The sequence below is a fragment of the Mytilus edulis genome, chromosome 14 (genome assembly GCF_963676685.1).
Source record: "Mytilus edulis chromosome 14, xbMytEdul2.2, whole genome shotgun sequence".
Classification (NCBI taxonomy): Eukaryota; Metazoa; Mollusca; class Bivalvia; order Mytilida; family Mytilidae; genus Mytilus; species Mytilus edulis.
The window spans coordinates 40,217,593-40,243,171 of NC_092357.1; the positions used below are offsets into that span (position 1 = coordinate 40,217,593).

Here is a 25,579-nt window from a genome sequence, read left to right on the forward strand (position 1 = left end):
GAAATCAATATGTATAGATTATAACAGGCCCTTTTCTATATTAGCCCTGGTATCATCCCGAGACTCCCATATCGGCCTCGAGGCTTTAGCCGAGGGCCGATATGGGTCGAGGGATGATACCAGGGCAAATATGGAAAAACATGTTATAATCTTTAAGCTATAATTTTATCACATATTTAAGTGTTGCAGAAAAGAGGGAAAACAAGTTCAATTATAACAATTTAATGAAACATCTTAAAAATTTATCCGTATCCGTAACAAATATCATGTGATAAGATATAAATAACACATAGCTGAGACCTGTGATAGAGCAGATTGGGTCCCGAGAAAACATTGTCAACCGCGGCGAAGCCAAGGCTGACAATGTTTTTTTCGAGGGATACCGATCTGCTCTATCACCCTCTCAGCTATGTGATATTTGATTTCTTATAATGAATGTCCTATCATCATTTTCTTTAACAGATGAGTTTTATTATAAAGTATTTTCTATGTAGTCACGTACTTGACAGCGTAACGGGTATTTGACTGAAAATCATCAGAAGTGAAGTAAATAGACAATAGAAGTGCATTGACTTGACATATAAACGATACAAGGATTAGGCCCGAAACGGGAAAAAAGCTCTGCTATCAAGAAAAAAATTATTTTCAATTGTTGTTATTTTGTTATTGTCATTTATTTTATTTAAATTTTGGGTAAATACCCCTTTCAAAAGGCCTCATATCTGGCTGAGATATATACATCACAATGAACATGATGAAATGTACATTACCAGTTGAAACCCATCAATGGTGAACGAATGCGTTTAATATCAACAATAAGCATAACACACAATGATTTATAGGTTTCAAAGTAAAAATAATATGAGGCAGGCATTACCTGTAAATGGGGACGAAGTCTGTATGAATTATTTTTTTGTAACTTAATTATTTGTCAAAAAAAAAGAAACGGAAATACCGTAACGTTTCCGATTTTGGTTCTGTTGTTAGGGATTTTAGTTGTGACGTTATTTAAATTATGACGTCATATGCAATGTTAACAAAGAAACGCTATCATTAGGTAACGTTTTTTCATATCAAGGAATTATTAAAAATGAAATTGGTATTGCACGTTCCTTCCTATTTTATACTAGACTGATAAATATATATTTTACTCAAAGTTCCATACAAACGAGACCGGAAAAAGGAAGTATATTGTACATTTCTGCGCAGGTCCGGGATTGCAAAACATGACATAAAAAAAATTGAACGATTTTGAGTTCATTAGTACAATGAAAAATTCGGGAAATTTTCCCGAATTTTTTTTTTTTATTGAATTTTCTACTGTTATTGGGGACTTCGTCCCCATATTAACAAGTGAAATGCGTTTTTCCAACAATTGTAAAAGAAATAAGTTTGAGTCGTTCCACGCTTCGTTGTATAGTAAATTAGAACTTTAAGGATTGTCTATAAAATAACTTGATGTAGATTCAATTCATTGTCGTTTAAACTGCCGATTTTTGATTGGTCTAGCCGAGAGGGTGACATTCCAAAAAATTGTCACCCGCTCAGCCATGTGATAGAGTAAATTAACACCTTCTTATTAGGCAATCAAAATATGGCATTTTAACATGATGTATAATAATACTTTAACATTACACTTTTTTATATCAGTTTTCAATATTCATGGCCTAAATTCATTGTTCATGTCAGTGTTTCCGTATATATTATGTTTCATTGCTCATGTGTTGTTTCCGTATATTTTAGCCACTCGTCTTGAGCCTACCCATTTGATCCGATAACACCCAATACAGCAATAAAATTATACTTGTATTGCCATTCATAACTCTTAACAGACCAATTAACAGACCGGGTTTTATACATCCGACCCATTAACAGACCAGGTTTTAAATAAAGATTGATTTATGTCACCAAAATACAGATTTTTGTGTAGATTTTTCACACAATGATATCAATTTGGTTGACAAACATAATGCCTGTCTTTGTTCGATGTTCAAAATATCGCATGCAAGTAAATTCAACCAACGTGTCTTTTTGTGTACATTTTGTGTGTGTAAAATGTGTATAAATTTATTGATGAGTAACACGCCTTTTCATTTTATAGATCGTACATCGAAGCTAGAAAAATAATAATTACACCACTGGATTCAGTACATTGAATTGTTTTGTTAGACATGAATAATTTTTATGATAAACATATATTTAAAAAGTTATACAATGAAACATGCAGAATTTCAAATGATTTCCTCGATAACACCTGATTAACAGACTTTAGCCAACCCGATTAACAGACCCACCGCCGATATAGCCACATACTCAATATAGATTAACCGACCAATCTCTCGGTTAGCCGAGTGTCGGCCGTGAAGATATAAGCCTCTAACAGTCCATTCTGTAAAATATTGAACAAGTCTTCTAATTTAGACAATAACTCCTTCTTTCCCGAAACCATGTATCCACCCTGCATGAATTTTTCTTATACAAAACGCAAGGCTGTTTATGTCGAGGGGGGGGAGTAGATATTAAATTAAAATGTATCAATCGCACAAAGGACATCAAGTGTATTTACGGAAATATTGGACAATATATCACAATTAAAAACACAACGGGATATGGAGGTCCGTGTGTATTTGAGTCTCTCCGTCTTGGGAGACATTTAAAAAGGAAAACAAAAATCCGGAAGTGTTTACGTTTTTCAGTTTTGATTTCTCAAAAACAAAACAAAAACGAAGGTAGATACAAAAGTATTCTAGTTTTTCATTTTTATTGCTCAGAATACGTCAATTTTTGTGTTTAGTTCTCAATAAACTCATCATAGATACAAGGGCTACATTTTGTATTTATGCCAGACGCGCGTTTCGTCTACAAAAGACTCACCAGTGACGCTCGAATAAAAAAAAAATCCAATAAAGTACGAAGTTGAAGAGCATTGAGGAACAACATTCATAAAAGTTTTGCCAAATACAGCTAAGGTAATTTATTTCTGAGTTAGAAACAGTTACACTTTATACTGTTCATTTAAAGACACTGTTTTCTGTTGTTTTTACTGTGCGCGTACACAAAACGTAGCGGGATAAACAAAATTACAAGCTTTATGCATGTTAAATAAAAAAGCCTTGGGTTTATACATGTAACATGTAAACACCTAGATTCGCACAGGGAGTTGTTTTTAATATGACATTATCACATGTATTAATAAAGTCACAATTAAGACATATTCATCGAGGAGATGAAAAATCAACACCTGCGCATGATACAAATCTGTTCAAATTCAGCACTCCTTATTTTCGACACCAACACCTTAAACAAAAGTATAAATTCAAAACAATTATTTAATACCATGGTAACAGAGAAATATGAACATTAATTGGTTGAGGATTTCAGTTAAAAAGTTATGCGCGTCCAATATACCTCAATAAAGTATTTACAACTCAGCCTCAGTAGTTAGAGAGAACATTTAGCAGCCGACAATCAACCAATCAATCAGCAGTTGAAGATTTTCTTTAAAATGACAGACGATACATCAAGGCATCAAGTTTTTTTGCTGGGGGCAGGCAGTGTTGGTAAAACTTCAATTTTAAATCAATATATGAAAGGGAATTTTACCGAAATTTACACAGAAACTGTAGAAAATATTCAAACGCAACCTTACAGTGTAAACGGAAATATCAAATATGTTGACTTTATAGACACTGCCGGAAGCATTGCATTTCCAGCAATGAGACAGATCTACATTTCTAAGGCAAATGGTTTTATTCTAGTGTACGCAATTGACGATGCTTATTCGTTTAGGGAAGTAGTACGAATATGGGAACAGATTAAATGCGTTCGCAAAAACGTATTAAGTATCCCATGTGTTGTTGTAGGAAACAAAATTGACAATGACAATAAGAGGCAGATAGAAACATTTGATGCACTCGAGTGGGCCTTTAATCAAAATCTTGGAGGATGTTTTCTTGAAGTCTCAACTAAAGAGGGTGGGAACGTCAAGGATATTTTCGACATTCTTCTGGAACAGTTCGGAAACACAAGGGCTCTCCAAACTGGTCGATTCACTATTCGATCTACAAGCTTATCAAGGAAACCAGTGGAAGATGAGGGATTCAGACTAAAACTTAGAAAGAAAAGGTTTGACAAAATGGTGGCATACGATAAAGTTGTTTCTTCTACTAAAATGTTTCAACAGGTTGCGTTCACCGGTTATAAGAAAAACACCATTTACCGTTTGAAACCTGAACCAAAACTTCGTCCCAACAATGCATTGGCAAGGAAAAAAAGTTTTGGTAAAAATGACGAAAAACTCTCTAATGTTAGAAGCACAAGTGTACCAACAGGCAATGAAAAATTTCCTGCGACTAGACAACTTGCAAGGAAAAGCATGGAGGATTTATACTCTTATAAAACCACTAGATATGAACAAGGGAGTAATGAAAACGAGTCTAAAACTAAAATAAATGGCAATACAGGACTGTTCGCAAAGGTACGAAAATACTTCCGTAGATCTAGTACGTAACTGTAGTAACTAATGACACAATCGGCAATCATCGGGTGAATCCGCTTCTCTACGGAGTTGGCCGAGTTGTGACGAATGAATAATGACAATGAGTTCACATATCATCAGAGAATGAATCCTATATTATACATTGTTATAAAATAAATGAAATGTAAGGCTTAAGTGTCCATTTTTAAGAAAAAAACACGGTACAAACGTTTTGAAAAAAAACCCATATTGAATTATGTTCAAACTGTTCTAGTAGATCATTTGCAGATAAAAACTAAAGAACCAGGCCAAATACGAATTTAAAACCATCAATTCAGATAGATTATGTTAATATTTATGCTTAACCCACACAAGGCCTACATTGACTAACGACTGCATGTAGCCAAAACAGGATTTAAACTACATGTATGTAAACATTGAGTTTTATCAATGGGAACGTAATTGTGTTTAGTTTAAGTGTAATTTACACTAACACAACATCGAGTGTAGATCCATGTGAACACGGACTTAGTTGCCTTTTTTAATATAACACAGGTCGATTGAATAAAATAGATAATTTCTAGATGCTTTTTGAATTTTTTATTCGTACTAAAACATATTCTGAATCACTATTATTCGCAGTTCTAAACTTCCAGGATATCAACCAAAATTGGAATCATATCCTCTCTGAATTCAATTAATCTGGGTCAAAACGTAGATCATAGAAATTCATAAAATATAAAATTTAAAGTTCTTTTTTCAAACCATTATTTGCCTTACAAACTTCCGGGTGAATTTTCCAAAAATATGATTCACATCCTTTTGAACTTTAATTGTTTCATGTCAAAGTTCGGATCATAACCTTCAAAACATAAGACAGTTGTTATGTGCGTTCTCGATTAGTATTGTTCTTAAATACTAGTGTTGTCAAATTGAGCATTTTTTATATCCGTATAATACGTCGTGTTGTCTTAAATACTCAGGTCTGGAATTTTGATTCAAAGAGGACATTTTTTTTAAATGAATTTTCACAACATCGAAAGTTGTATTTATGTCCTTGCTCACTTAGAAGTGTTCTAGTAATAATTAAGTCAAAAAGAAAAAGAAACAAAGTACACATGCATGACATGTTTTACCAGACCAGTGATAAGCACTTCTGTTTTGACATGATTTATTATTGCTATATTTTTTTTAATGATTTTTATACTGCAATCAGCTATTTTACTATACAGATAAAGCTATACGTATAAACGTTAGCTTTATACGTCAATGACCTCAACTCACCTATAAGCCCCGCCTACTTACAACGTCACGTCACAACCATGACAACGTGTAGTAACAATGGTCAAACTTTTATGAATTTAAACCTGTTATGTCTTCAAATTGGTAATTTATATACCATGTTTATCAAATGTTATTAATTAAATTCATTTTCCCTTTCTAATTTCTTAAATTGTCAATGCTTACCGCCTAGACTACGCTCATAGGGAAATACCCCAAAATGGTACCCCAAGGGGGAAATTCCAAACACTTTTTTTTAATAATATTTGTTTCATATTTTTATTATTTTTTTTATTTTTTTATCGATTTCAGTATAAAAACAATATACGTATAGTGTCTTGAAATATGAAATTTATTTGTATTCGGCACGAAACGGGAAAATGCTCGGTAGAACCTCGCATTTTCCCGTTTCTAAGCCTCATACAAATAAATTTCATATTTCAAGACACTATACGTATATTGTCTAATTCAAAATCATTGCATTACTGAGTTATACGTCTTATATAGGAGAAACGCGCACCTGGCATACAGCAGCATTACAAGCATGGTATCTTTGATGAGTTACTTCTGCTTTGACATGATTTATCATTGCTATTTTGTTTTTTTATGATTTTTTTAATCATTGCACCAATGAATGATGAGTCTTTTGTAGACAAAACGCGCACAATGCATACAACATTATAAGCCTGGTATCTTTGATGATTTATGTTTACATAGGCTATGTAAAAGTGTTTTTAGAAAGATATTGATGTCTCTTTGACACATTCCCTGTTTCCATTCTCTATTTTTATTGTGACATGGCACTTGGATTTTGTACCAAAGACAACTGATTTGCACTATTCCTTTCATTCTTCCTGAAAATTTTAATCAAGGGACGATCATAACTAGGCGAGGATATAAGTTTCCAAATACCTCATCCCACCTTTTACAAAAAAATCAGATGTTACCTCCCTTACAAACATTATGACGTTATAAAGTAGGCCTGAAAAATATTTCTATTGCCTGGCATAATCAACAGTGTTCATCTTTTTGTATTATTACTTTATGTGAAAAAGGCAATTTTTGTATTACTAACATCTATTGCATCAGAAATGAAACAGAAACACAAAGCGTCTCCAACATATCATGCACCGCTCATACTATTACATCTTATATTCAATAATCTGACTTAAGAACAAAATAAGGGTTATCTGCCATATTGTACTAAAAAGACGCACAGTAATGCATAATAAGGATGTATAATACTTTTCAAGTTGATGTGGCCACACATGTACGACAAAAATATGTTATACCGTGGGTAATCTAGTGGCAAAGAAATATTCAAGCTGATTTGAAAGATCGATGTTACAAGAAGTATATTTTGTCAGAAACCGCTAGTTTTAGATAAACAAAAAATATTATATTGTACTGAAAATATTTAGAAGATTTTTGACTTATTGTAAGATATGTACTTAGTAACCATCGAATCTATCATTATTAAAATATATAGCTAGCGCTTGAGTAAAAATTACCTCATTCGCAAACTCTGAACATTTGATCTTTTCTATATTTGACCCGTTATATCTATAATACTAAAATTACGAGGTCCAATTTGTCAGCCGTCATCACGTAAAAACGACGAATCACAGAATTCAACTTTATATATAACTAATATAGTACAAAGGTGTAGATTAAAAATTACACCACTCCAGGCCCTTTTGTTTTCCACGTAATCAATATTGCCAATAATTAAGAAGTTCCGGGTCGAGTCCGCTACCGATACCAATAGTATATTCACCTGTTACCTATTACCTTATCTGTACGTTCTGCATCTGACAGGCGCACCACTAAACGTTGTATTCAGGATTAATATGCTATATACACGGGTCGTAACAACAGGGTTGACACTACTAAATTGTCAAATTGTTACCTATTGTAGTATTTTAATCAGTAAGACTTTCTAAGATAACAATACGAATACTAAAAATCTGGACTAAAAATAAGGCGTATAGGTACAGTTTTCAATTTGTTAGTGGGCATGACGTAAAACAGCGACGCAAAGAATTCAACTTTATTTATAACTTATATAGGACAATGCTGTTGATTAAAAAATACTCCATTCCAGGACCTTTTGTTTTCCAAATAGGTAATATTATTGTTTCAGTTCGACGGGTTCAAACAGAAAAAGTTGAAAGCAGAGAAAAACTGTGTATCTTATAATCGACATGACTTTATCAGATGACAATACTAATACTAAAATAAGGCTTGCGCATAGTTATATACTTTAATTCAGTCTCGGACCCGTGATATCACGGGTGTGTTCTAGTTGAAATTAAATTCACAAGAATTGTTCTGGTAAATAGTCATAAAGACAAAATTATCGCTTATGATTTTTAGCATGTCCATCTTAATATAGCATGTATCACAAACAATTAGAAAAAATAAAGGCGACAGTAGTTTATCGATTCTCAAATCTCGTTTGTCGATAAGGAAGTCTTAGAGACAAATCTCGATAACGTCTGTGTTAAATTTATTCCTAACGTTTTTCGGGTCGATTGATTCAGCAAGTAAGTAATCGATATTTTGTATTTATATAAACACTTAATATATGTTTGTTAGGAAATCTAGATTGACCTCAAATGTATCTGCTGTTTCTTCGTTCAGTTGGTTCCTCATCGGTGTTGAAGATCTCAATATAATTTGTTTATCATAATCAGTTTTTTTTAAGAAATAGTTTACATTAATCAACGCTATAGTTTTGTTTTTCTCAACGAGAGAACAACGGGGGTAAATGGTAGAATAAGATACTATAGATATAATTAATTGCAAATAAATTTAACAATTTAATTCTCAAATAGGAATTCGTTCACACCTATTGTTAAACGAAATACCAAGTTGTTGTGTAAAGTAAACTCGCTAATTTGTTGCAGGTGATGACTTGCTTATATATTAGTCCGAGTTCTAAGGTTTAGATTATGCTTATTTAACAAGACCTCTGCGGTTTTTATACATAACATGGTAAATGTAATCTCAATAATTATTTTCGCCAATACTTTTACCAGCGTTTGGCCTGTTCTAGTCCCATTTGCGGCGATTTGATTTCGAAGTTTTAGAATTTACTTGCTTAAATTATAGAAAAAGAAAGATCCAAGTTTAAATTTTTGCGACGATTTATAGTTGCGTTATTTTTCTGCCCGCGAAAGTCGCGAACTTAGTCTTTTTACAGTACTTATAATTGTATATTTTGCAGTTTTAAAATCTTTTCGACAATATAGATGCAAATGAGACGGTTAACCAGACCTGCATATATTATAATGTATTCTAAAATGACGAGCTTCTTTCGCTTTATGATTAAACCCAAGCTCTAAATCCAAAAGTATTTTTTGCACATGCGTATATTGACTACTGCAGAATAATGAATTTTTATCAAATTGACATGCATGTAATATATTTCATTAACTTAAAACACTTCCAAACTCCTAAATGATGCACATGGTGTTACTAGTAATTCATTTCTTATGACTGTAATGTGTTGCATTCCAAAATTGACATATTTGACCTAGATACGACAACCGTTCATGCTGGCTGTTCAAAAACTCCTCCCTCTGAAAAATCCAGTGCCAGCTGTTTGCTTTTTTACAAACAAAAACGGGAGGTTCATGGAAGACCCTACACAATCGCTTTACCCTTATACATATCGGACATAGAAATTACCTTAATTGTCCTAATCAGAATCGAAATAATTGATGCAAACTATACTTTATTGTAGTTTTAACATGGGTAGGCATTATTTCCGTGTTATTTTAGCCCCCACTATCGATCGGGCAAAAATAATCACTAATATAATGCCTACCCATGTTAAAACTACAATAAAGTATAGCTTGAATCAATTATTTCTTTAATATATTAGTTTTATTTGACCTACACTTACAGTTTCGTATAATTCTTATATATTTTGACACTAAGTCTTGTAAATAAATGATGACAATAAAAATTAATTATATAAAAAAAAGAGACGAAATCGATACCAATGGAGCATTAAACTTATAATTCGAAAACAAACAGACAATGCCATGTTATTCAGTTCTGAGTGTAGTAAATTGTTATTTATCTTTTGATCGTTTTTATTATCATTATTTGCTATAGCACTGTCGGTTTTATTCTGCTGTTGACTGTACCAATTCAGGATCATTGACTTTTATTTTGCAAGCGTGCCGGAAATTTTATTAATAGAAAAAGAAAGTTCACAACGGTAAAACATAAATCAATATTACTTTTGTTATGAAGATAAGATCTCAACCACACCTTTTAAAAATGAAATCAACATACTTCGATGCTGTGTATAACATTTGTATTTACTTCATTATTTTGTTCATAATAGTTATTAAATAAAGGCAACAGTAGTATACCGATGTTCAAACTCATAAATCCATGGACAAAAAACAAAATCGGAGTAACAAACTAAAACTGAGGGAAACGCAAAGGCACCAAGACTATAATCTAATACGCGAAACGCGCGTTTTGTCTACATAAGACTCATCAGTGACGCTCAGATCAAAATAGTTGTAAAGCCAAACAAGTACAAAGTTGAAGAGCATTGAGGACCCAAAATTCCAAAAAGTTGTACTAAATACGACTAATGTAATTTATTCCTGGCGAAAAAATCAAAGTTTTGTAACAGGAAATTTATAAATATGACTATACAATTGATATTCATGCCAACACCGAAATGCTGACTACTTGGCTGGTGATACCCTCGGGGACGAAACGTCCACCAGCAGTGGCATCGACCAAGTAGTGTAAATATTTATCAACGGTATGAGGATAATAATTTAATACGCCGGAAGCGCGTTTCGTCTACCTATGACTCATCAGTGACGCTCAGATCTATAACAAAAAGTTGTAAAGTCAAACAAGTACAAAGTTGAAAAGCAGTGAATTAGACTGTTGGTTTTTTTTTGTTCTTTCGAGCCTTTTAAGCTGACTATGCCTCATAGGTTTATTTTTGAGTGACCTGTTATAGTTAATTTCTGAGATATTTGGCTCTTGTGTAGATATGTCTCATTGATAGTCATACCACATCTTCTTATTTTAAGATTGTGTCCTCATTTTGTTTTTCTTTTTAAATGAAGCATCATCTAGCAATTAAATCATGATTCCTTTTTGTCGTTCGTGAATTTTATGCACAAATAGCTTAAACATCCAGTATTTCATTTACATGTTGTTACACTGGTAAATGTTTCATCTTTAAGTCCCTTTTAGTTCACCATTTCCAAATGGTCGATCATTTAATTAGCGTCTTTCAATCGTTATCTTCTCCTCTAAAACTGCTTGACCAAATCTTACCAACCTTGGCTGAAGAAAATTCCAGTTTGGTGAAAAATAAAGAACATCTTTTATATTAAGGATACTTTTTTTGTTTAAAGTATTCTTAGTGTAAACTATATTTTGTTTTAAAAATAATAACATAAGCATAACAAATATAGCATCCCTAATAAACACCCAAAACCTTAATATGGTGAAAATTTTTGATAAAAACAAAACCAATAAATAGTCTTTCTGATAAAAAAAAATCGTCTAAAAATCAAAGGTTATAAAAATGGTAAATGTCTTCCAAGTTTGAGTTGAATTTTTTTCTTTGTTAAAATGCCATGTTGCAATGTTTTATAATACACACAAAGAAATGATCAAGTAATCAGCTGCCTATAGCTACATGACGTCGTACTAATACACTTATCAAACTTTCTTGAGAACTACACACGAAGACAAGTAATTGATTTTTTTTAGTTTCTGGTGGCAACATTTCATAACAAAATGAGAATTAATAGTTGGTTCTAATGACATTTATTTTTAGTTCTGATTGCATTGTCTTATATTATAGAAGATAAGAAATCATAGACGAAACCAGCTTGGACGTCTTATCAAGTCGTTCGAAAAACAATCTTCTTGAAAAGTTATAGACACATTATTTTGAAACAGAGTAGCGAACATCCTTAACATCATATCTTATACTATATGATACTGTTTTTTTCTTCGCACAAATACCGAATAATGTTTACCTTCGGATACAATATTGCGCAACAGAGGTAAGTGAAGGCATATGGAAGTTGATGTGGTAAATATACCCCGGTTTTTGGTAGAGTTCGTGTTGCTCAGTCTTGAGTTTTCTTTAGTGTGTTATGTGAAATGTTTTTCTTTTCATTGTTTTTCGTACTGGCATTGTCACTAGGAAGAGGATATATGGCATCACATTGTTTGTATTACCAAACTGTAAATATCTGCCGTATTTTTAAGGACAACTCAGTACAGAATTCGAAACGTATTTAAATAATATTATTCAGTGATTGCTATTTCAATCTTTGAGGGATGTTCAGTAGAATATACAATAAATATAGGCCAAGAGACAATTGCCTAACAAGAAATCAATCATTCGATGATTATCTCTTTAAAATTTGATACAATATAAACGATAGATACTACAACAGTAGTCGAGTGTTCGAGTACTCATTGACATCCATTAATTAAAAATGGTAATGGTATGTTTTAATATTACTTTCTTTTAATATATAGTAATATCTTTTCTTGAAGAAGTATTAGACAGAAACCCTGGAGCTCCAGATTTGTGGCATCTTCAAACATAGCTACTGGTACTGGAGAATGGTGACATCGTTACAATATATTCTGGAACAGGGAAAGCCGGTCATGTCATTATGATAACAATACATAATTGTGCCTTAAGTAGTGGTATTGTTAAACGATGCTGGTGGTTGAGAAGGAAGACTTTGTTTCAATACATCATGTTATGAAGAGACATTTTTGATAAAAGATGTAAGTGTAAGAGATTGGTGACAATGTTACAATAGAACATTTTGCTACAAAAGGCTGATGATATTTAAATACATGCTGGTGCTTGCCAAATATGACATTAAAAGTTGAATCTATAAATAACATATGATACGCAGATATTCAACTAAGTAACGGATCTTTCTTACATTTTGAGTAAATGCGTGAGTTTAGAGGATAAAGTGGAGGGATTTTTTTTTGGCTTGCCACATACCAATGGTTCAACTTATTAAAAATCAATAACGAAACACTTTATCTTTATAATGTTACAGAAGCAAGATACTTTTTTTAATCAATTATTGATGTTTTTTTTAATATTTTTGCTCTCATATAACATGTATAATAAAATGGATGATCGATGCCTAGACCTTGGAAATGATGTAATGTTTCTTCTGTTATCGTGATATCTTATATAACTTTGTATTTCAAATTCAAATATCCTCAGTTCTGTCAATGAAATTTCCAAGACCCTCAGTGTCATCAAAATCTTCTTCGTCACTACTGGATATACTCCGTGTCTCGATGACATTACTGCTTCTTTCTGAATTAAGTACTTCGCTATATACTGTTCTGTTTTCAATACCTCTGATCCGCACAGCTTGTGACGTAGACGGTTGGAAATACACGTCGGAATAATTCAACTGTCCTGTCTGAATTGTAATGGAATCATTAATTTTGTATGACTTTTGTGCAGTTATCTGCAATATCTTAGTAATCAATCATAAACTTTCAAATATGGGTAATCGAAAACATAATACAAACGTTGAGAGCTGTTACAAAGAAAACAGCCAGACATATAACCGAACCCTGACAGAAAATATCAGACCTAATGATGCTGGAGAAACTATCTTCCATTTATAATAATTATAGAAGTAATACAGTTATCAAAATAGATAATATTCACTTTAGTTCTGAACATACTTGAGTACATTAACTATGGAACGTACAACACAGTTTCTGAAAGATACAAAGTCCTTGAAACCCCTTTGCTCAAGACCACTTCCCTTCAAATACGGCATTACTTTGAAATGTAATCACCTTTTTAACAGTAAACATGTCAGAATATACTATTATGAAATATGTATCTATCGTAAAAAGTAAAATCACAAAAATACTGAACTCAGAGGAAATTCAAATTGGAAAGTGCATAATCCGTAGTTCGTAATTCACTGCTTCAAACTTTTGAAAAGTGTAAATCTTCTCATCTCTTAGAACCTGGACATTTTAATCGGTGTCGTACTTATTTCTGGTATTAGTCTTACTAATTGTTGTATGCAGTATAATGAACTTTAGTACACATTTGTATCATTTGGTTTTTGTTGGATATATATTTGCCTCATTATCATTTTACGTTTACTTAGTAGTTTGTCATTTTTCATATCCCCCACAAAGCAATAATTGATTATATTTACTTACCAATGGACGTATGTTCTCCTCGTGACTGTATGTTTCATAGTTATATTCTGAAAGAAGATCATTATAAAATTACTTACTAAATACCTTAAACAAAATTGTAAGTTAACTGATCATTTGTACAACCAGAAAAATTAACGAACAAACAGTACAATTACAGGCATTTAAAATGCTAGTTAATATTTAGATTTGTTAGAAAAATCTTACCAATGATTTCTCCGTTAGCTTCAAAGGGTATCGGTCGAAATATTATCGCATCTTGGTACACAATATTCTCTACAGGCGCTGGCTGACCTACGATAAGAATAAAAAGGAAACATGAATTGCCTAAGATGAAGAATGTCAAATTAGCAAAACGCTAAAGTACCAACAGAGAAGAATTGAAGCAACAAAAAACAACCAAACAATCCCCCATTTCAAAGATCTAAAAAAAAGCAAGAGTAAGGCAAATAATTTTATATTTTTTCTTCCAATTGGTTTAGATATTTTTGTCGAATTATATTAACAAAGTTCATTTAATATCTATAGTGACATTGAAACAACAATACCAGGCTTTAATTTGATTCTCAAAATACATTTCTCTAGTCAGTGGCATCAAAACAATAAGAAGGCCAAGTCATATACAGATTTGTAGAACATTTAAACCAAATATAACCGTATCAATAACATTCAACGTCAACAGATTGATGAGCATAATGGCCTAGCGAGTCATATCTGTATCAGTAGCGTTTAAGAACTCATCATGGACGCCAGAATTATATTGTTGTACACAGGACGCGAGTTGTGTATATACCAGAGGCGTATAGGCCAAACAATTATAATTCAATGTTCAATAAAAAATGAAATAGAACTTAGATGTTAATGTCTGTGTCATTTTGGTCTCTTGTGGACAGTTGTCTCATTGGCAATCGTACCACATCTTCTTTTTTTATATTACAACCAGGAAAATCACCAAGAAACAAAAGTTAACGGATGTACAGCTTAATATTATCAACACCATCCTGGAAAGATCAAGTCATCACACCGTCATAAGAGAGCTATTATTCTATCTTGTCCAATGTACTAGCAGTTATTAATTATAAGGCTCCTTTGGCATCCGTTTATGTTAGCATCAAAATCAAAACCGACAACCATCATCCAAGATCTGATAAGAAAATGGCCCCATTTGCTCGAAGGAAGGAAAAAAAATGCACGTATAAGGAGGCTCCAGAAATAAATTTAAATAACGCTTTATTCATTTTGTGTGAACGAAGCACTTATTTGTATATACCTTCATAAAATATACTCAAACCAATAAACTTAAAATTCAGATAAAATTGTGATAGCTTAAAGGGGCACTAGCTGTCAAATTCTTGTTCACAGATTTGACTAATATTCTCATAGTTGATTTATAACAATGTTAAACATTTATCCAAATTATAAAAAGTATGAAATAAACAATTTACAGTGTACGGGCTTATTTCAAATACAAATACATATTTTACCTTCTACCAACTCTGGTATGTCGTCCACTATTCTGAAATGAAGGAGAATGCCAACCATCAATACAAGTATTAAAAAAAGAAGATAATGTTTGAAATCTTATTAATTTTAAAATGTTCCATAAAATAAGTGAAAATAGTCTGCATGGTAGAAGAAATTATGAAAAATATTCAATATACAAACCCGGAAATGTTATTTCACTATAAATGACTTCTCTAAATACACGTCATGTTAAAATAAACCTGTAAAATCAGATGTATCTGTGAATACCAGAATCTATTCTCAAATATGAGAAAATAAGGGTTGACCAGCTGATTTAGACAATACCTTCTCTCTCTGTTTCTGTTTCTTTTCCTTTTCAGAAAAACTGTAATAAAAAGGATTGTTAAATAACATATTGAATAAACAATTTAATGTTGATACTATGGTGATATGCAAATGCTAGAAGGCCATATATTTGATTTTGAAGAGAACCTAACAAATTTAAATACAGTAATTAATCATTTTCAATACTGTAACATTAATAATAAAAACATGTCAGTTGTAATCAATAAAAGACATATATTTTAATGTACCATAAAAATTATCCAAATCATATTTTAATTATCTTGTTATAAAATTTCTTGTATGGGCCACACATGGTCTTCATTTTTGGACCTGAAAGGTATTTTGTCTCATTTAATCAAAAGATTCCATTAAATAAGATCGTAGTTATGCTTATTGTACCATATTACAAAACAAATGTACCTGCTGCTACCAAAACAGGGACACCGCTTACCAACATTACAAAGATGACAATAATTGCAACCTTTGTACCATAAGTAATGTTCTCTTCTGAAATAAAAAAAATAGAACAAGGAATCATTATTATTCTAATAAATTGGATTTGTTTGTGTCTCGACATGTTGTTACTATCAATTGTTTATGATTTAAACTGGGGGAAGTATATCATAAGGTACTGATATATGATTTATAGTACTCCTTTCGTTAATTAAATGCTGATTTTGATTGACATTATCATGAAATTAAGGTTCCTATTACATTTGTTTACTTTAAGTAAAATTGAAATAGGACGAATTTGGCTACTTTTCGTATAAGGTTCTGTCAAGCCATAGAGGTTTTGCATTTTAAGGTATTTATGCATTCTTTGAATTCTGATATTTGGGTTAAGGCGTTACTGCTCAAGTCAAAACTCAACTACATCATATATATTAAAGAGATGCAATCAGATCATTCCCTTAAGTCAACGATATAAATGATATTCTCCAAGATATGTTTTGCCCTTTTAACGGACCGCGTCTTAGCAACGTAGATTGATTTCCCCCCAAAAAATACCACAGCAACAGCAGAATACCAATATCAAAATTTATCGTTAGTGTTATACCGGAGGACAAATACAGTTTATTTCTAATAACATGAATAAGTCAGAAATATAAAACGTATGGCATTTGTGCCTGTTTCTAAAGGTATTTTAAAGATTGTTTGTGCAAAAAGTACATATATGATACAATCTTACCTGTTGTGAATAGTTCTATCTCTACTTCAAAACTGTTATTGCCAAAACCATTACATATTGTTACAGTGTAAATTTGAGACTTATTGTTATTTGATATTTTGAAACTCAAAACTACTTGAATTGATTCTACGGTTATTTCTGTGCCATGAAAGATTGTGGTACCATTCACACTTGTCTTTTCCATTGAAGCTGCTATATCTTGATTCTCACTTTTTACGTTATACCCTATAATCTCTGATTTAGTGTATAAAACAAATTTCAGTTTGAATATTTCTCCAAGATTACCATACTGCTTATTTTCAATTTTGTCCACAAATACAGGCGGACCTTGAACAAACAATAATATCATTTTCAATAGTGCAAGGAAATAGAAAATATACGCAATTTAGGAAAAAAGCAATATGAAAATTTATATGCATCTTGCTTACAGTTACAGTTAATGGTCTTAACTAAAGATTTCGACCAATTAAGTATCTAACCTTAGTACCTTATTCTCATCCTATTACATTGAATTAAGGGCATACAATACAGTTTTGATCCCGTATTTACAGTTTGATGAAAATTTCCATAAAGGCTATTTTTTGCCTGATTAAATCAAATATGTAATTAAAAATATACCTTCATGTGCTACTTTTTGAGTTAAATGAGGTCGAAATTTTGTATATTTGCTCAAAATACGGATTTGTGGCCGAATTTTCCCTTTAATAAACAAAAGACATAACTTTTTTGATTTGAAAGATAAACACAAATTGTTTTTTGTTAAATAATTTGTAATTTCTGTATTTTATAAGTAACTTAAAAATTTATGCATTTTCTATTCAGAAATAAATCATATTTATCAAATGGTCATGAATTAAGAACAAAACCTCATTTTTTGCTGTATATTTATCAAAATAAAAAAAATTGCACTATTTACAGTTTTATAAAATTTGGTCCTCATAACCTCCCTGCAAAATGAAACAACATGTATTAAATCAGTTTGAATGATAAAAATCAGTCTAAAAATGCATCTTTTCCCGATATGTCACAGTTTGACGTCGCGAAAATAACATTTTTATTGAGCAACGTCATTAACTCCCCTGTAACTGTATCGTATGCCCTTAAATTTACAACAAACGAGTCTTTGATTTGCAGAGAATATATTTTAAACAGTAATTGATAAATTTAAAAATCATCCTCATTATGTTTTTCTACCTTAAACGCAGTATGAAATCATATTTCACTTGCATGTTTAGGTCAAAGAAGCTTTCTTTAATGTTACGGAATCTAATAAAATGTGCGAACCATTTTCGCTATTGTTTTTTTTTTCCAAGGTATAATTGGTGTGAAGCAAGGCTACCAGATATAGTTTACTCTTCTTATTATTCTTTCTACAGTTAAGATCCTAAAATATTGTGGATAGGTATATCCATCAAGCAGTGTCAATTAGATGTAGATTCTCAAGATCTACTCGTAAATCTCCAATCAGAATCATTTAGATTTCCTCAGTAATACCAACACTTTTTACGCTATTGACTAATTATGCCATGTCAATTCGCGCTTACAATGCTTTCTCTACAAAAAGGGAATCGTAAATGCGACTGCCTTGGTTGTTGTCATGACAAAGCTCTACACCCGGTCCAATTTTTGAGAGACAATACATTTGTTCAGTTTAGTGGGTTTATATTTTTGAAGACAAGCGGCATGCAAACGGGTTTTAAGTTTGCACCTCTATTAGCATATTTTTGTTATGTATTTATACATGTTTTATGAAGGAAATTCATACAAAATCTTCTTAAATAAAAAGCAGGAAGTCCTGTCACCTAATAATCCACGATTCCATTGAGTATCCAATCATATCCCAGTGAACTTCAGATTGAGGATACCACAGCAAAAAGATTGCCTGCTTCATATTTTTGAAAATTATTGAAACTGATGGCAGACGTAAAACTAGAAACTCTAACAAACTTTTAAAATTATCTGATCTTTCCAATTGCCAACTTTCATATTCACAGTTGTGATATTTCCTCTGCCCTTTCAAAATGCATGCATATATTTTATCTTTAAACTTATAAGTTTCGTTCATGCATTTTTACAACATTATGGACTTTGTTCACCGGTTTGTCCCACGGATTCTGGAACAAAATATTTCTACGAGAATAAGACCGAACAAGAACTGACATAGGCGCTACTTTAATTTTACTGTAACCGCTACAAACTGGGCTACCGAGTCCAACCTAAGGCATTAACACGATGACGTGAGATTTACATATTTTCTCTAATATTTTGTGAATTACCATTTGCAATAACGTAGACTGTTCCGTTCAGAAAACTATTGCCGCTTCTATCAACCACTCCGTTTCACGCAGTGCATATGTAAATACCACTGTCCTGATACCTGTTGATTTTCTTTGCAATATGAGGTAGAGCTACTCTTCCATGAGTAGTAGAATCTAAATATCTAATGTGTTCGCCGAAGAATGACACGTGCTCCCATTGACCATATATAAAGACTTCAGGAACCCCGTGTGCAAGACAATGTAAGTTTCGTGAAACATTATTTTCAGTTAATTGTACGTGTTGATCTGGAATATCGGGAGGATCTGAAAGAATTTTGTATTACAAATGTTTAAACGATACTGACATTATAGTATACTTACTAGGTGAAATTAAAAAACACAAACATCTGGAATTTAAAATTGATACGTCGTACGAGCGTTAGTTAAGGAACAAAATAAGCTAAACATATTGATAGGTTATGCAGTTCCTTATTCAAGATTTTAAATTATTTTGAATTGATGGGAAAAGCTTGACTCGTTCATTTAGATTATATTTGCATTGTTATTTTTGGGGTACCATATCGAAAGTAAATACATCTATAATCTGATTAAACTTAGGTAAATGACATTTTATGAGCTATCAAAGTCTTATATGAAAAGAGAAAGGTGCTTTATGGGCCAAATTATTATCCTGTATTGAATTTAAAAGAAAAAACTGAGTAGTCCGAACATCTGAAATAAATTCCTAAACCTCACCTAAGTACAACTTTAAACGTAAATGCATGCATATGCATAATTGATGAAAACAACCTATTTTCGAACATTTTCAAATTCTGTTACGAGTTTAATTTTCAATTTAACAGTAGTTTTAAGATACAAAACAGGTTAAATTATAGTCAAAATTGAAAAAGTAAACTGATATGTTGTTAATTTTTGTTTATAATATTGAGCTGAACTCGAAAATTTTGAATGATGTCAACTATACCGTTTCAATAAATTGCTAAATTGTAGTTAGTGTTTTCTAGAGTTTAGTATGACGTCCATTATCATTGAACAAGTATACATACTTGTTTAGGGGCCAGCTGAAGGACGCCTCCGTGTGCGGGAGTTCCTCGCTACATTGAAGACCTATTGGTGGCATTCGGCTGTTGTCTGGTCTATGGTCGGTCGGGTTGTTGTCGCGTTGACACATTCCCCATTTCCTTCTCAACTTTAGCTTTGTTAAAGACTTATATTATGTTTCGTTGATTGTTTTACAAAGTGATATTTCACAAGGACATAATTTCTTGGTCATATCATTCTGATTACCAATGGTTCAATGTTTTTTCTCATTGTTTACCATTACTTTCAAGACTTAATCAAGACAAATTCGACGTTTCATAATGTAATGCATTCTATATCAGTTTTGTTTAAAACGTACATTCAAACGTTCTGAATTTGTAAGATCTTCTTGAACAATTGAAACTCAATCAATATCATGACGTTCCTTTCGCATGAACACCATAATTACACATGGCAAGGAACAGTATTATGGAAATGCGTAAAGTATTAATTTAGTGAATTGAATTAACAAATGGAGCATCTGGCCCAATGATATTAAATAGAATTCTTCCAATATGTGACTTGCAGCTGCAGTTGGACTTATAATTGAAAAAAATAATTATAGTCGACTGCTAAAGGTAATAACTTACATAAAACTTTTAGTTTAACCCCAGCATTTACAATTGCAAATTTGTTTTCTGCATAACATCTGTAACCACCGCTATTGTAACGACTGACGTTTACAATTTTATGACATAGGACGTTTGTATCATGTTTGGAAGACAGAAGTAAACTATTCAGATCCCACCACAGATCAATTGTTGTAAGTCTACTGTTAGATGAACAACAGAGTGTTGCAGATTGTCCCTCATAAACCTTGTTTGGCGTACATCGTACTGTTAAATGTGGTCCGTCTATATAAAGAAAAGAGTCAATACGTTAAATTTAAATAGTCAAAATGTTACATTTTTCATGCTTAGCACATTCAATACGAATATAATAATTGCAGTACTCATTACTCATGTTGATTTAAAAAATAACATGTTACAGCTATACATTGTACTAGTATTTGATTCCTTGACTTACATTTTATTATGCACGCACACTTTTTAAAATTTTGCGTTTACATATAACAAATAATGTATTTCTAATGGGATCTCCTTTAAGGCATAAAATCTGCCACTATTTCTAAGAAGTTAAAAAATATGATATTCGTGAATTCTTATCATAAAACCAAAGGATATGGTTTATCCAACCATGACGCACAGTCAGTACACACACAGCAAATACAAACAAAAAGTATGAGAAAAAACACCTGTAGTGCTGATCTTCATCTAAAGGTCACAGTGAGGACTTCAACAAGGAACAAAAAAACTTTGGAACTTCCAGGAATTAATTCTGATACTTATTCAATCATTATGTGTAACCCCCTTTTTAACTTTTGAGTTGTCCGGATAATTCAATTTGAGGGCTATCAAACTGTATATATACTGGGCAAATTCCCAAATTCTTTCTTAATGCAATTAATCATAATGATCATGTATGAAAACCAGTAACAAAACAAAATAAAATATATCTTTATCAATAAACCTATAAATGAGACGTGGTTTATGATGCAGCTAAAAAAAATTCAACCTGATAAGGTGAAATTGTTTCTCAACTAAAAGGTTAATTTTTTTGCAGTAGTGAACCTTAATTTTGAGACTAGTAGTCATATTTGTTAATTAACGGATTACGAGTCAATATTTATTTTGACGCTTTTACTAAGTGAGGACTCGCACAGCGTGTGATGCATGTATACATGTGTAACAGAAGGCGCTTACCCTATCTTGTATTTTTGACGTTATATAAACCAAAGTTAATTTTACAAATTTTGATGTAAAATGTCAAATTGAATGAAAAAAAGTTTTCTCGTTCGTAGTAAATGAGGACACAACATCTTCATTTATAACTCAGAAAATATTTTTTTTAAACTTATTGCTTGACTGGTTGTTTCGTTGGAAGCGTGTTTATATTTTATGTTAGTTCTTTTTTGAGGACGGCACCACTTGTTGATATCATAAACCAACCTCACGAATAAAAGTATGAATTAGACACCTCTTTGATAATTAAACTTTCGATAGATTTTATTGAATTCAAAGACAAAACATTCAACAATTTTTTGTCTTTAATTGAATAAACTCAAATTGAATGAGTTTCAAGGTCCACCGTAAAAAGAACACTTATAAGTATATTTTATAATTATATTATCAATCAACATATCTAGCATTTTTATATATGGTTGAGAATAGTTCCTTTTGTATATAAAACAACTGAAATCTGAATACAAGTTTGTGGGAGAAATATAGATTCTTACACTGCAACAAGTGTATTACGATATTTCTCCACTCGAGACAGTTAAATTTTATTATTTAAAGCGCGAGGCTTGCCGAGCCCTTTAAATAATAAAATTTAACTGTCGAGAGTGGAGAAATATCGTAATACACGAGTTATAGTGTCGGAATCTGTTTCTCTAATGATTTTTATCGTTCTTTTTCAAAGATTTTCAGAAAATTGTGCTCTTTATATGCGACGTCATCAGGCAAGATCGCCTTTTTTCATGACGTCACAATAGGAAAATTGAGAAGAAAACAAAACATTTTGACGTCATAATCAAATTTCGACTAATCATTTGCCGAGAACAGATTTTTCACTAGTGAGGAGAAATATTTTTCTCACACCGGTCAGGAAATGTGAAAATAGCACAAAAATTAGAGAAAAAGTAATTAAAAATAGAGAACGAGTTTGTTGAGTATGAATTGAAAAAGATACGAGTTAACATGAATCCTCTGTCAACAATCTTTTATTATCATTAATAGAACTTACAGTAGTGTTTTTTTAGTTAGGCATTTCACAAGAATGTTCCTTACTTGATATAAAAGAATTATCCGGAAACTTGGAGCGAGGTTCTTGGTTAAGGTTTCCTATTTTTTTACTAATTGTATTTTTGATTCCTAGAGTGTATGTCCGAAAGGGTTGCTGCCTTTTATCTCTATGAAGCATTGCTGAAGTTCCTTTCGTCGTTGGATCATTGCTTATTGTAATGAGATGCACACAACCTTTACAAAATAAAAAAGACATACATCATATACAAATATGGTATGATTATATAGTACAAACAATTAAAAGTAAAATTGTGACTGTAAACCATGATAAGTGATTCCGTATTAGCCAATCAAATGATTACCATGATTACTATAAATGTAAGATATAATAATCAAAATTTAACACCTAAAACATGTTTCTCTAAATCTGAATAAGGCTGATAATATCTGCATTTTATCTTCTTATATATGTTTCCATAACCTTGATGGTTATGACAAAATCTTATTTCTATGGGTCAAGATCTTTAATGAATTCTTCAAAGGCGGCAATGGTTGCTCAGTCCATATTGTTCACTTAAATGTGCATGATAGCTTAATCGAAGCTGAGACATTTATACATGTATGGTTACATTTTTGGGTTGCCAAATGAAATTACTTTTTTCACAAACTGCTTGACCCCAACAGATGGTGAAAATGTCACTCTTCCCATGAACTAAATTAAAAAAAAATGTCCATTCTAATAATTAATTTATCATGTTTAAGGTCAAATCTACATGTTTCTTTTCTCATCACATCAGCTCTATAAAACAATTCGTATTGTTCCGTTATATCTATTTCTTTAATATCACAGCATCCACAATTATATGGCGGATTAATATATTTGTACTTACGTCATGAGTTTCTCATCTCAAGGTCCATTAAGGATATTACCCCAAATTTATAACAAAAAGACGATGTGTTTATTTTATCATGGTCGACATATAATATTCCAGGAGGACATATAATGTGTTCAAAACTTTGTATCATTAAGTTTCAGTATTTGGGCCTACTTTTAAGTAAAATATTTTTATGAACAACTTACATTTAATCAATTCTCCTTTTGCTTTGAGCATTTTCGTGTCAAATGTCCAGAAGTATAAGCAAACTCTTTGCATATCCCTACCAATAGTTCTCGTTTATGTGGAGAAGGCGGGTCTGCTTGATAAACAAATATTTTACTGAGAGTCCAAATTTGGAGTTAACTGCAATAGGTTCATAAAATTCAATTGTATTTTATACTTTTAGTATGATGTCTTTTAACTTGCTTCATTAATCAGTAAACAGTTTGTTACTCGGCTAGTCATACCTCATACAATTGATGACAGGAAGAAATTAGAAAGTTATTTCAAAATAATTACCTGTTTGGAACAACAGAACAGTTAACAGTTGCCAGCTATATCGTAGATAAGTTGTCTTCATCCTTTGAATATAGATCTGGTAACAATAAGATTTGTCATACTACACACATGATGACGTGTTCACATGTGGATGTGACTGTTCTCTGCTTATTCCAGTTTTATAGCGAAACAACTAGATACTCTTTTGATCTGCACGTATAAGGAGAGTACTATCTTTAGATATTGTTAAATATTAATTGGAAGATAAAACAAAAATCTCGACATTTCAAAAGTGAGAAAATTGAACAATCGGAAACAGGATGTAGGATTAACAAATCATATGTTATTCTTCCTGTAAAGTCACATTCTACTTCCACATTCACTTCAGTACAATGTTATAATGCATTGAAACAATGCTTTTTGACACAGAGAATGTTGACCCTGGTATGGGTTACAGACTTAAAATTAAATATAAAAAGAGCAATGTTAAAACATAGGATGTAATCATTTCTATATCTCTTAGTCTTTTTTGTGTCGATCATGATGGGATTATATTTGTATTTTGTATTCGAAACACAATGATGTTATTGTACGTTCTATATTTTTGTTTCTTTCACTGATTGATTTTAAAAAAGATAAGGCTGAGTTTAAGTTACTTTGTCGATTTATCTCAACCTAATAAAATTGAGAAAGGAAATAGGGAATGTGTCAAAGCGACAACAACCCGACCATAGAGCAGACAACAGCCGAAGGCCACCAATGGGTCTTCAATGTAGCGAGAATTCCCGCACCGGTAGGTGTCCTTCAGCTGGCCCCTAAACAAAACAATGTTTGTTTGTCAGTCTAACTTGTATGTACTTACTTCAAATATCAATACGACTAATTGAAACATTATTTCTATTAATAATATGTGTGTAAATATTTTATTTTACATACTTCTACAGCTAATAATATATCATACTAAAATAAGTCAAAGATTCAAAATTACAAGTGAGAGGTTTAGCGCTAAAAACAGGTTCAATTCATCATTTTCTACATTTGAAAATGCA

At 31.8% G+C, this 25,579-nt stretch overlaps 1 protein-coding gene across 1 annotated transcript; it reads right to left on the reverse strand.

Moving 5' to 3' along the window:
• Nucleotides 1-12,837: 12,837 nt before the first annotated feature.
• On the reverse strand, nt 12,838-24,841 carry LOC139502744 (uncharacterized). Its single transcript, XM_071292310.1, has 11 exons — nt 24,552-24,841; nt 23,200-23,388; nt 20,941-21,204; nt 19,268-19,573; nt 16,992-17,318; nt 16,223-16,309; nt 15,803-15,842; nt 15,478-15,509; nt 14,201-14,287; nt 13,997-14,043; nt 12,838-13,230 (listed from the first exon to the last, which is right to left on the reverse strand). Exons 5-11 carry the CDS (start codon nt 17,173-17,175, stop codon nt 13,012-13,014), a joined length of 696 nt encoding a protein of 231 aa, XP_071148411.1. The 5' UTR covers nt 17,176-17,318; nt 19,268-19,573; nt 20,941-21,204; nt 23,200-23,388; nt 24,552-24,841; the 3' UTR covers nt 12,838-13,011.
• Between the last annotated feature and the right edge of the window lie 738 nt (nt 24,842-25,579).